General features: G+C 38.2%; 1 protein-coding gene across 1 annotated transcript in view; it reads left to right on the forward strand.

Annotated features, from left to right (window-relative positions):
- The window catches only part of LOC112050700 (uncharacterized), a 41,272-nt gene that overhangs the window by 13,749 nt on the left and 14,800 nt on the right, over nucleotides 1–12,723 (forward strand). The window contains exons 2-4 of the mRNA XM_024089028.2: nucleotides 6,812–7,661; nucleotides 8,359–9,353; nucleotides 10,162–10,289. Coding sequence (XP_023944796.2) covers nucleotides 6,849–7,661; nucleotides 8,359–9,353; nucleotides 10,162–10,289 — 1,936 coding nt within the window. The 5' untranslated portion in view covers nucleotides 6,812–6,848. The remainder of the gene's footprint in view (nucleotides 1–6,811; nucleotides 7,662–8,358; nucleotides 9,354–10,161; nucleotides 10,290–12,723) is intronic.

The following is a 12,723-nucleotide window of genomic DNA, read 5'->3' on the forward strand; positions in this document are numbered from 1 at the left end:
TGATAAATGGGCTATCTAACACTGAAAGAGTTTTTCACAAGACCTAAGAGAAGAAGTAGTTCCTGAGATTAGCGCGTTCAATCAAACAAACAAACAAACTCTTCAGCTTTATAATATTAGTATAGATATGGCAAACTAGCGAACGCCCGCGATGTAAACTTACCTCTTCATCACTTTAGGGGTTGAATTTTAAAAATTCTTAAATAACATTACGTTTCGTAATTTTTTGAAATCGGCTTAAAATGGACTTTCCATACAAACTTTTAACCCTAATGTCACCCCTTTCTCTTTTTATTTTAGGGATAAAAAGTAGCCTATGTCCTGCTCCAAGGTCTCATTTATCATAATACCAAAATTCCTCTTAATCGGTTTAGCCGTGAAAAGGTAACAGACAGACAGACAGCATTTATAAAATTACTATAGATATAAAAAATACCATTTTCTAGACATTATTAGTATGGAGATGATGACTAGGTTTGAATATATTGATTTTTATGATTCATTCGGGTAAATAAGGTCAATGTTAACTAATTTATACATAAAAAGCAAAGATTGACTGGATATTTGCAAAATAAATGAGATTGTAAAAATTCAAAATTTTTTATCGAATTTAGATGAAAATTCATACAGTTTTAGCTTCTTTACATTAAATGTGGCATTTTTAATACATTAACTAAAAACATAAACGCACAAATAACAAAGATATTAGTAATTTAGTTTGACCGCTCATACAAATCTAACGATCATTATGTACCTAAGACGTCATTAGTTCGTATCATTTTGTATGGGGCGTTTTTCAGGGATCCGCGGCAGCGCCGCAAATCTGACCCTTTAAATCCCTGTAGCTCCGAAAGTAATGATCGCAGATACCCTGTTACTTTTACAAAATTGCTTTACTATTAGCATACTCTTAATTTATATACAATTAAAAAAAAACAGTTATCATCCCTATTGTCGATTAACTAGCGTTATCGATGGTTTGTTTAAAAAATAGCCAGTTTTTCCTTTAAATACTTATCATTGTGACCTATGAGTCAATTCAAAATACAACGTTGCGTTGATAACAACGTTGCGTTGATAACAACGTTGCGTTGATAATAATACTTGAAGTTTAAAAACTAATTACTATTTTTAACCGACTTTCAAAAAGCAGGAGGTTCTAGGCTCGGCTGTATGTATCTACTTTTATAACACTCTAGCGGACGCCCGCGAATTTAGTTTTTCACAAATCCCTCGGGAATCCCATGGATTTTTCCGGGATAAAAAGTAGCCTATGTGTTAATCCAGGCTATAATACATCTCAATACAAAATTTCAGCTAATTCGGTTCAGTAGTCGAGGCGTGAAAGAGTAACAAACATTCATATCATCAATATCATCAGTTTTCGCGAATCTCGGGAAACTATGGATTTTTTCGGAATAAAAAGTAGCCATGTGTTAATCCGGAGTATTCCCATAACTATTTCCATTCCAAATTTCAGCCAAATCGCTTTAGTAGTAGCGGCGTTAAAGAGTAACAAACATCCAAACATTAAACATACATCCAAACATCCATACAAACTTTCGCGTTTATAATATTAGTAGGATAGCATTGAGCCAGTTATTTAATCAGATCCTTATTTTTATACATCATATTATCATCTCCACATACGTTTATACGGGTGTATATCTGGGTTCCCTGGGCCGACATTGTATGGGCTGGTTGGCATTCCATTTTCAACATTTCTTTTGATACAAAACACAGTGATTATTTCGGTTTAATTTTTTTCGAGGTTAGAATACGAGATTCAAAAATCCGTCATATATGGAATGGAATGAATGGAAATAGATTTTACTCTGGATTAACACATAGGCTACTTTTTATTCCGAATAAATCCATGGTTTCCCGATATTTGCGAAAACTGATGATTTTGATGAGATGAATGTTTGTTACTAATTCACGCCTCAACTACTAAACCGAACTAGCTGAAACTTGGTATTAAGATATATTATAGCCTGGATTAACACATAGGCTACTTTTTAAACCAGAAAAATCCATGGTTCCCGTGGGATTTGTGAAAAACTAAATTCCACGCGGACGAAGTCGCAGGCGTCCGCTAGTAAAAGTATACTACTTGAATATATATACATTTTTTATCACTCTTCAAGAATAATTGGCCCAATAAAAGTATGCTTCTTGAAGATATAAATTTTGAGGAAGAATAACCGAATGTCTGCAAATATACTCGAGTTGGGTCTCAAATGATGACTTGATCGAGAGTGTAATTAATAATTTCATGACCTTCGGGTGCTTATCAGAATTTTAAATTTTATGTTAAATAAAAATTAAATATACGCGTCTCAGACGGTGAAGGATAAACATCGTGAGGAAACCTGCATATTTAAGAATTTTTATTTAGTATGAAGTCTGCCAATCAGCATTGGGCCAGCTTGGTGAACTATTAGCCTTACCCCTCATTCTTGGAGAGGAGAGGAGAGGGAAAGATGGGTTGTTAATGATGAGGTACTTTTTGAATTTAAAGACAAATAGAACTTTATAAAATGTATAGATAAATAATCTGAATGAAATGCATTTTATCAGATAACGACGCCGCACGGTTTCACCCGTGTGGTTCCCGTTCCCGTAGGAATACGGGGATAATATATAACCTTCCTCGATAAATGGGCTATCTAACACTGAAAGAAATTTTCAAATCGGACCAGTAGTTCCTGAAATTAGCGCGTTCAAGCAAACAAACTCTTCAGCTTTATAATATAAGTAAAGATAATGTTTGATAATAATGATAAAATTCTGAATATAACACAATGATAACGAATTCTAATGATTAGCAGTGATATCATTTTATTGGTAATCTATGACTAATCTAAATATACTTAAAGGTGACTGACTGACATAGTAATCTATCAACACACAGCACAAACCACTGGACGGATCGGGCTGAAACTTGGCATGCAGGTAGATGTTATGACGTAGGCATCCGCTAAGAAAGGATTTTGATCAATTCTACCCCCAATTAGATAAAATAGGGGATAAAAGTTTGTATGGAACTTTGTCAATTTTAAACTGATCTGTGAGGCTGTAATAGGGATGATGACAGTTTTTTAAATTGTATATAAATTCAGAGTATACTAATAGTAAAGCAATTTTGTAAAAGTAACAGGGTATCTGCGATCATTTCTTTCGGAGCTAGGGATTTAAAGGGTCAGATTTGCGGCACTGCCGCGGATCCCTGAAAAACGCCCCATACAAAATGACACGAACTAATGACGTCGTAGGTAATGTAGTGATCGTTAGATTTGTATGTACAAACAAAATTACTAATATCTTTGTTATTTGTGCGTTTATGTTTATAGTTTATATATTAAAAAATGCACATTTAATGTAAGGAAGCTAAAACTGTATGAATTTTTAATAGATTTTGAAATTTTATAATCTCATTTATTTTGCAAATATCCAGACAATCTTAGCTTTTTATATATAAATTAGTTAACAATGACCCTATTTACTCGAATGTATCATAAAAATCAATTTAATCAGACCTAGTCATCATCCCCATTAATAATTTCATGACATTCTGGGATTTTTCAAAATTTTCATTTACACACTATTTTTTTTATTAGATATAAGTTATGTATTGGGTCCTAACTTTTACTAAACCATACGAATATTTCCCCTGTCTGTTTTTCAAATCGTTTACGTTATCGCTATCTGCTAAAAAATCAGAGAGACTATCGATTATGAAACACGGCTAAAACTCACGTGATATTAGGTCGGAGTATGCCCGACTAGTTTCGAACCCATACGGGACCCTTAGTCATGAGCTGGTTCTTGCAACGCGGCACTTATCAATGGTTACTGTAACAACTAGTCATATTGATATTCAACGTGATTCTTACAATCGAATGTTATTGTGATTGTGACCGTTTGTTTTTTATTACAAAGAGACTTTTTCCACGTGAAATATTTTGTAGCGGCGACCGAATCAAGAAATTGCGTAACGAAAATAAACCTAACACAAGCCGTGCATAAAGTTAACACATTTCGACGTTATTTCGACAAGTGGTGTGAAACTAAGGGCAAAACTTATGAAACCCGAATTCGATTCCAGCTCAATTTTTTTTTATTTATTTATTCTTTTATTTTTGTTCTATTTTAAAGAAAAAAATATTAAGGACTTGTGTATATTACGTTATCTTTAATTAATAATGAATCATTGTTTGATTTTTGAAAAACATCGTGAGGAAACCTATGTAATTCATACACGCAGAGAATTAAGATAATTCTCTGGTATGCAGGTTTCCTCACGATGTTTTCCTTCACCGACTGAGACACGTGATATTTAATTTTATGTGATTTTTAAGAAATTAAATACATCTATCTAATAATACTTAACACGCGTTATGGCAGTTAAAGGGTCTACACACGACCCTAAAATCGGTGGCGATGTCGGGGCAGTGGTGGGGAGGACCTGCCTAGGGGAGGATAAATTGCCTCGTGTGTAGAGAAATCTTACCCGATTTTTTTTTCTCTCATTTATTTATTAGTTCTTTTTTTTTTTAACAATGTCAATATAAATATAAAATACTACACTACTAAAAATTTATAAAAAAAAATCAACCCCCCCGCTGCGGGACATTTGAGTGTCCAAGCAACCGGTGGTCAGGGCTCCAGAGTGAGGAACCTCCTCACAATACGCGCCGTCTCAAGAATCACAATCTTCTGTATCCGACTCTTGATCCAACAGTTAAGCGAAAGCTTCTTAAGGTGTTGGTCGAAGCTTTTCGCTATAAGACCATTGACTGAAACAACTATCGGAACAATAATAGTTGACTCAACATTGCACATGGCGGTAATCTCGTGAGCAAGGTCCAAGTATTTTGATACTTACCCGATTTTTTTATTATTACCTACCCTAAATCTAACATTGCTTCAGGCGAGCTCACGATTTAGGGACGATTATCGTCTAGGGAGCGTTGTCGGTACGAGTGAAGGGAAATCGGGACCGATTTCTATGTAGTATGCTTAGAGGTCGCTAACTATGGGCCTCATAAGAAGGCTCAGAGTCACACAGCGGGCGATGGAACGAGCTATGTTAGGAGTATCTCTGCGTGATCGAATCAGAAATGAGGAGATCAGCAGAAGAACCAAAGTCACCGACATAGCTCAACGAGTTGCGAAGCTGAAGTGGCAATGGGCGGGGCACATAGTTCGAAGAGCCGATGGTCGTTGGGGTCCCAAAGTGCTGGAATGGCGACCCCGCACTAGTAAGCGCAGTGTTGGCTGACCTCCCACCAGGTGGACTGACGACATCAAGCGAGTCGCAGGGATTCGCTGGATGCAGGCGGCTCAGTATCGTGATGTTTGGAAGTACCTACAAAAGGCCTATGTCCTGCAGTGGACGTCCATCGGCTGATATGATGATGATGATGATGCGCTCGAGTGCTGTAAAGTGGGCGGATAATTGTGCCTCTGAGTATATAATTTTAATCGTTGCTGCTCTTTGAGGTCATCAAGTGAATCACAAATAATATATTTACGACGTGAGCTTAATGCAACAATGATAATAATTAATTTAATAATAGCAATAATGATTTAATACGTATTATCCTTAAAATTTGTAAATTCATTAGTTACCATAAAAGTTATCTTGTTAACCGTAGGCGCGATATAGTATGAGAGCCGGCACAAGAAATATATACCCTCATCTGTTATTTATTCGTCGTGATCAACCCATATTCGGCTCACTGCTGAGCTCGAGTCTCCTCTCAGAATGAGAGGGGTTACGCCAAAAGTCCACCACGCTGGCCCAATGCGGATTGGCAGACTTCACACACGCAGAGATTTAAGAAAATTCTCTCTGGTATGCAGGTTTCCTCACGATGTTTTCCTTCACCGTTTGATTATTTATTTAATTTCTTAAAATACACACAACTGAAAAGTTGGAGATGCATGCCCCGGACCGGATTCGAACCGACACCCTCCGGAATCGGAGGCAGAGGTCATATTCACTGGTCTATCGCGGCTCTCTATTTATTTATTAGGGATAAAATATTAGATTGTTATACAAGGGGCTAAAAAGTCCCATCATATACGAAGTATTTTTAAAGCACGAGCCGTAAGGCGAGGGTCGCTAAAAATCCGAGTTTATAATGGGTTTAGCCCCGCGTGTTACTCTATACTTGTCACTATAATTGCGAGAAAATGAACTAATTTAGTACAGTATTCAATATTAAAATTCTTTTTGCTCGCAACTCAATTATAATCAAATTAAAAAAATATGCATTCCACAGACAAGAACGCTGTATTTCGTTTCAATTTAAAAATTTTAACCGACTTCCAAAAAGGAGGAGGTTCTACGTTCGGCTGTATGTATGTTTTTTTTTTCTTAATCAAACAATCAGGGCATTACATAATATTAAGTACTCGTACCCACCTATGATGATTCTATTTACGAATAAAACCTCCTTCGTTTTATAGACGTCATTATTTTAGTATGATACTATTTACGAATTAAACCTTTTTCGTTTTATAGTAGTACTCGTAACAGACAAAAATAAAAAAAAATAAAACAGAATTACTACAGAAGCCCCTAGAGGCTGAAATGCTTGTTTAGCCCCGCTGTAGTGTGGTAATATAACTGTGTTTTTGAGCAAGATTAGTGAAAGGTATTTTTTTTATAAAAAAATTGTCTGTATGCCAGTGAGTCGAATATGGGTTGATAATGATGATGATGGTGATGGTGATGATGATGATGATGATGATGATGATGATGATCCAGATAATGTTACTAATAAAGAAATACTTGTTACAGATGCAGGAGGGACTAGAAGCTCTTTAAACTGCTCACTATGTGCCATTCCAAGTTCCCCGTACAAAACAACACACCAATGGCTGAAAGTAAAAACACTACAACGATGACGGAATGCGAAAACAATACAACAATGGCGGAAAACAAAAACTCCCTCAGAAAAAAACTATGGGAACCGTTAGTCGCACTATTCCGAAAGAACAAGAAAGACAAGAAGAAACAAACAAAAAACAGAAAGCAAGAATCAGAGGAAATTCAAACAAATATTAATGAGATTACACAAAATGAGATGCGCGTGGAAGCGCCATTCGAGAATCTCCTCAAAAAGTTGGAGAAACTCGAAATCGAGAAGAAAGCACGGCTGAATAACGAAGCATCGGGTCTCAACGACCAAGACGACGACTCTATTTGCGATTTTCAAAATGAGGTTGAAAGAGAGAAAGGAGTGTTAGAAGAGTTTATAGAAACAGACAAAAAGTCACGAATAGATTCAACGCCGAGTCTTAACGATTGTGACGCAGAACTTCTGGAGAATTTCAACCAACTTGTAATCGAGAAGAAGGAAGATGAAGAAGACGATGAAGAATTGAAGAAGTTTTCAACTAAAATTGTGTGCGAAGACAGGGCTTCGCGGATCGATTCTCAGTCATCCGAAGATAGTGGATTCGCTGATAACTCAGCCCAAGATTCTGATGGAAATGAAGATGGGGATAAAGAAGAGGAAGATGATAAAGAAGATATTGGTGGTAAGACTAAAAAGAAGAAAGTGCAGAAGGCTTACCTCAGAAGGGGTCCTGACAGGAACGACAAATTAAAATCCAAGCAAGCTACCGCTTCCATTCGTCCATATGAGGTAATTTTTATTACTTATATAAGAAATTAACTGACGCCGCGTGGTTTTACCCGCGTGGATCCCGTTACTGTAGAAATACGGGGATAATATATAGGTTTGAGCCTTCCTCGTTAAATTGACTATCTAACACTGAAAGAGTTTTTGAAATCGGACCAGTAGTTTCTCAGATTAGCGCGTTCAGGCGAGCAATCAACAAATCTTCAGGTTATTTAATATTAATATGGATAACGTTGAGGAGTTCCCTTAAGTGAGTTTCGTCTTCATCGCCAGACCCCTAATAACAGTCACAACCCATCTAGGTGGAAAGTTCTCATCAATACAAATTAATCAAGCTCAATCACAAGGTAGCTACTGTAAACCATTCAGGAGTTCCTTTAAGTATCTTTCGTCTCCATCACCAGACCCTCAATGAGTCACAACCTATGTTGATGTAAAGTTCTCATCAATACAAATTATTTAATATTAATATAGATAACAGATCCCCAAGGTTTCACCCGCGTGGTTCCCGTTCCTGTAGGAATACGGGAATGCTATATAGCCTATAGCCTACCGCGATAAATGGGCTATCTAACACTGAAAGAATTTTTTAAATCTGACTAGTAGTTCCTGAGATTAGCGCGTTCAAGCAAACAAACAGACTCTTCAGCTTTATAATATTAGTATAGAATATAGATGTGTTGATTATTATTTTTTGCAGATACGGAACCCTCAGATGCACTCTGGCGGGCAAGTGATCGTGAAAACAGACTTCGTCACAGTGCCCACACCGCCGAAAATACACGATCAACTCCCACCGTCAATCAACATATCAACTTGTGAAGAAATTGACCTGTCTTTCTTATCTCAAGAAGATATAAACAAATGCCTAAGTGTTTTGCCATTTGAAGTTGATGAAGGGTTAAACCAACCCAGCCAAACATATCAACCCTCCCAAACATATCAATTCACCCAAACACATCAACTCTCCCAAACGCCTCAATTCGCCCAAACAAATCAACTTACACAAACATATCAACTCGCCCAAACGCATCAACTCGCCCAAACAAATCAACTTACACAAGCACATCAACCCAGTGAACCCGAAAATCTCCTAGATCTGGACATGAATGAAGAATTTGATGACGTAAGCGAAAATGTTGGCTTGGAGTTGGAGCGTTACATACTACCAACACCACCCAGCTCTGTCAACAGCTTTTTGTATTCCCCCCAAAATTCAAGCATGGAATCCCCCCACAAAACCATAGACACCTCACCAGGGAGCCCCAATTTGTCGTTGGACGACGATCTCGAAAAGTTTATGGAAATAATCCCTAGATCTTTACCAATTCACGCACGCAATGCATCACCAATTTTCCCCCAATTTGGGGAAATCACACCACCTGATAATTCAATAAAAACTTCACCACCCTATCAGTATGGGGAAATCACCTCACCCGAGAACTCAGTGATGTCTTCACCATCGTACCAACAATTTGGGGAGATTACCCCACCCGGAACAGTGTACAAAAATCTGAAAAATTACAAAGACCGCCAAAAGGAGTTGGCGAAGCAATTCGCCAAAATGGAGTGTTGCCAGTTAATTTTGAAACCCTGTAAGGAGATCTTTCAAGAGAAACTACATAAGCTGTCGAAGGAGAAGAGAAAATGGCTGTGCTTGAGTGTTGCCAGCTTGGAGCTGAAATCTGCCTACAGGTAATTTTTTAGTACAGCATTCGACAATGTAGACCAAATTAAACAATTTTTAGCAAAACTACTCAGAAGTGGATTAAAAATATAAGAAAACCAATGTTGAACAAAGTTATGGTTTCAATATTGGTCAGGACAACTTAATTAACAAATCACTGTAACCAAAACAAACCCTAAAATGGAAGAGAATAACTTGAGCAGTCCCAGAGACTCCGGATTCAGGTTTAAGGTATCGCTTCCGAAATGCCAACACTCGTCATTCACTGCTCAAGCCATTCTCCTATCCCAAGTAACCCATGAAGGAATACAAACATGAGTTGTGGCAGCTCGAACGCCACGAGACCACTAAAGCCGACTGTACGGCGAGCGCCTTATATCGCCAGTCGCTCCCGCCCGATCGCTCCTCCAAAAATAACATCGTATGTGCTACTTTCTGATCACTTTGAAGGCGGTGCCAACACAGGACTTACGATATAATTTTTTGCTTTTTAGTTTATTTTTGTGATCTTGAAGTTGGTCAATTTTTTTTTGTTAAATTGATTTTTCTACGGTAAAGTAAATGGAAAAATTGGCGTTGGGCATGGTCCTTCTAGATTTAGTCTCGGCGTAGCCTCCTAGTTTTTATCTCTTAAAAGGAAGCCTGAGTTTTAGTAGCCATGTAACTTGTTTACTTGTGTGGTTATAAACATTACCAATTGACCTTGTAAGCTTTGTGATATGGTTTGAGGTTTTTCCGGTTACCGGACGAGTGGCTCTTGGTTCGTCAATAAATTGTTTAAGAAAGTGATCAATTTATTATTTTTTTTTCTTTCAGCGTCCTTATTCATACACTACGGGACCTGTCCAAAAGTGACAAGGAGGAAGAGCTCAAGGAGGCGCTCTTCTGTCTGGTGTGCACCAAGGTGCTGTCAGAACAGAAGACACTCTTCGTCGAGGAGTTTGGTAAGTCTTTCTGTGTCACCATCTCTTACATACACTATGGGATGTCTCCAAGAGTGACAAGGAGGAAGAGCTCAAGCAGGAGCTCTTCTGTCTGGTGTGCACCAAGGTGCTGTCAGAACAGAAGACACTCTTCGTCGAGGAGTTTGGTAAGTCTTTCTGTGTCACCATCTCTTACATACACTATGGGATGTCTCCAAGAGTGACAAGGAGGAAGAGCTCAAGGAGGCGCTCTTCTGTCTGGTGTGCAACAAGGTGCTGTCAGAACAGAAGACACTCTTCGTCGAGGAGTTTGGTAAGTCTTTCTGTGTCACCATCTCTTACATACACTATGGGATGTCTCCAAGAGTGACAAGGAGGAAGAGCTCAAGCAGGAGCTCTTCTGTCTGGTGTGCACCAAGGTGCTGTCAGAACAGAAGACACTCTTCGTCGAGGAGTTTGGTAAGTCTTTCTGTGTCACCATCTCTTACATACACTATGGGATGTCTCCAAGAGTGACAAGGAGGAAGAGCTCAAGGAGGCGCTCTTCTGTCTGGTGTGCAACAAGGTGCTGTCAGAACAGAAGACACTCTTCGTCGAGGAGTTTGGTAAGTCTTTCTGTGTCACCATCTCTTACATACACTATGGAATGTCTCCAAGAGTGACAAGGAGGAAGAGCTCAAGGAGGCGCTCTTCTGTTTGGTGTGCAACAAGGTGCTGTCAGAACAGAAGACACTCTTCGTCGAGGAGTTTGGTAAGTCTTTCTGTGTCACCATCTCTTACATACACTAGGTAAAACTCTTTATAATATTAGTATAATTAATTTAGATATATGGCCATTTGGTCAACTACTTATAGCTATCGAGAAGTCTTTAACTTCCTCAGTCCATGCATGCCCTTGAGTGTACGTCAAGCCTACCACACACTGCGCCCATACAGGGAAATAGACTATAAATAAAATCATCAGTGTTAAGGCTCGCTTACACTATGACAGTGTGACTCGGCTCTAAGACTTGACTCATTCATTAACTACTTACCAGCATAGTTTAATGGCCTACTACCAATGATAATGTAATACTATAGATCGGTTACGTCCGAACAATTTGGCTGTGATTACCTAGTGGATATGACCTCTGCCTCCGATTCCAGGGGTGTAGGTTAGAATCCGGTCCGGGGCATGCACCTCCAACTTTTCAGTTGTGTGCATTTTAAGAAATTAAATATCACGTGTCTCAAACGGTGAAGGAAAACATCATGGAAAAACCTGCACACCAGAGAATTTTCTTAGTTCTCTGCGTGTGTGAAGTCTGCCAATCCGCATTGCGCCAGCGTGGTGGACTATTTTCTAACTATTCTACTAATTCTAATTCTATACAAAATTTAGCTAAAAGTATTAAGTTGTCGTTGATCTTAGTGAAAGAGAATTTGTAGACAAATCTAAATACGCCTGGAAAGTGAAAGGTGCGCAAATTGGTTGCGCACAAAAAACGTAACGCAATCATTCGTTCATCGAATTTTACTGCCCATATTTTCTTCATACCGGGGGCTATATATGAAAAATCGATTCATAAGGAGTAAAAGTAAGATGTCGCTCGCATTTTGATGAACTCTCCTCGTGTAAGTTAGGCTTAAAACTAATGTATGATGTTAATTGCTTTCAAGGACAGACACTTGTGTAATTTGATATCGTGATAATGCAAGCCGTCCAACAAGCTTTCTTGAAAGACTAGCCTGCGCCCCGCAGTTTCAACCGCGTAGTTCCCGTTCCCGTGGTAATACGGGGATACAATATAGCCTATGACACTCACAAATAACGTCGCTTCTAGTGGTAAAAGAATTTTCCAAATCGCTTCAGTTGATCCAGAGATTATATCTTACAAAACTTATTAAGCCCCGACGTAAAAAGACGGGCGTTTTAAGTTTGACGTGTCTGTCTGTCTATGGCACCATAGCTCCCGAACGGATGAAGCGATTTCAATTTAGTTTGTTTTGTATGAAAGGTGACTTATGTGCGAGTGTTCTTAGACATGTTTGATGAAAATCGGTTGAGCCGTTTAAAAGTTGTGTTTGAAAGTGGGGAAGAACAACCGAATGTCTGCAAATATACTCGAGTGGGGTCTCAAATGAAAGCGATTTGAAAGAGAATATTGACGACTTGAACGAGAGTGTAATTAATAATTTTATGACATTCGGGCAATGATATAAAATACTGTTAGATGTGTTACTAGCGTATAAAAAATGAGGCGCTCAAAAGAGGAAATTTATACACAAGTCAATGTTAGTTGTGGTCAACAACGAAAGTTATTTAAACAAATAATACCTAAATATTGTCTACAATGTCGAGTTGTGTTCAGAAAGTGTAAAAACTGAATATATAAATATATAATGCAGTGTTGTAACCCAGAGTTTCCCAAACTGCTTTGGGAAACTCGGGACATGGGGTCATAGACCCCATGCC

Source organism: Bicyclus anynana, chromosome 27 (assembly GCF_947172395.1).
Source record: "Bicyclus anynana chromosome 27, ilBicAnyn1.1, whole genome shotgun sequence".
Classification (NCBI taxonomy): Eukaryota; Metazoa; Arthropoda; class Insecta; order Lepidoptera; family Nymphalidae; genus Bicyclus; species Bicyclus anynana.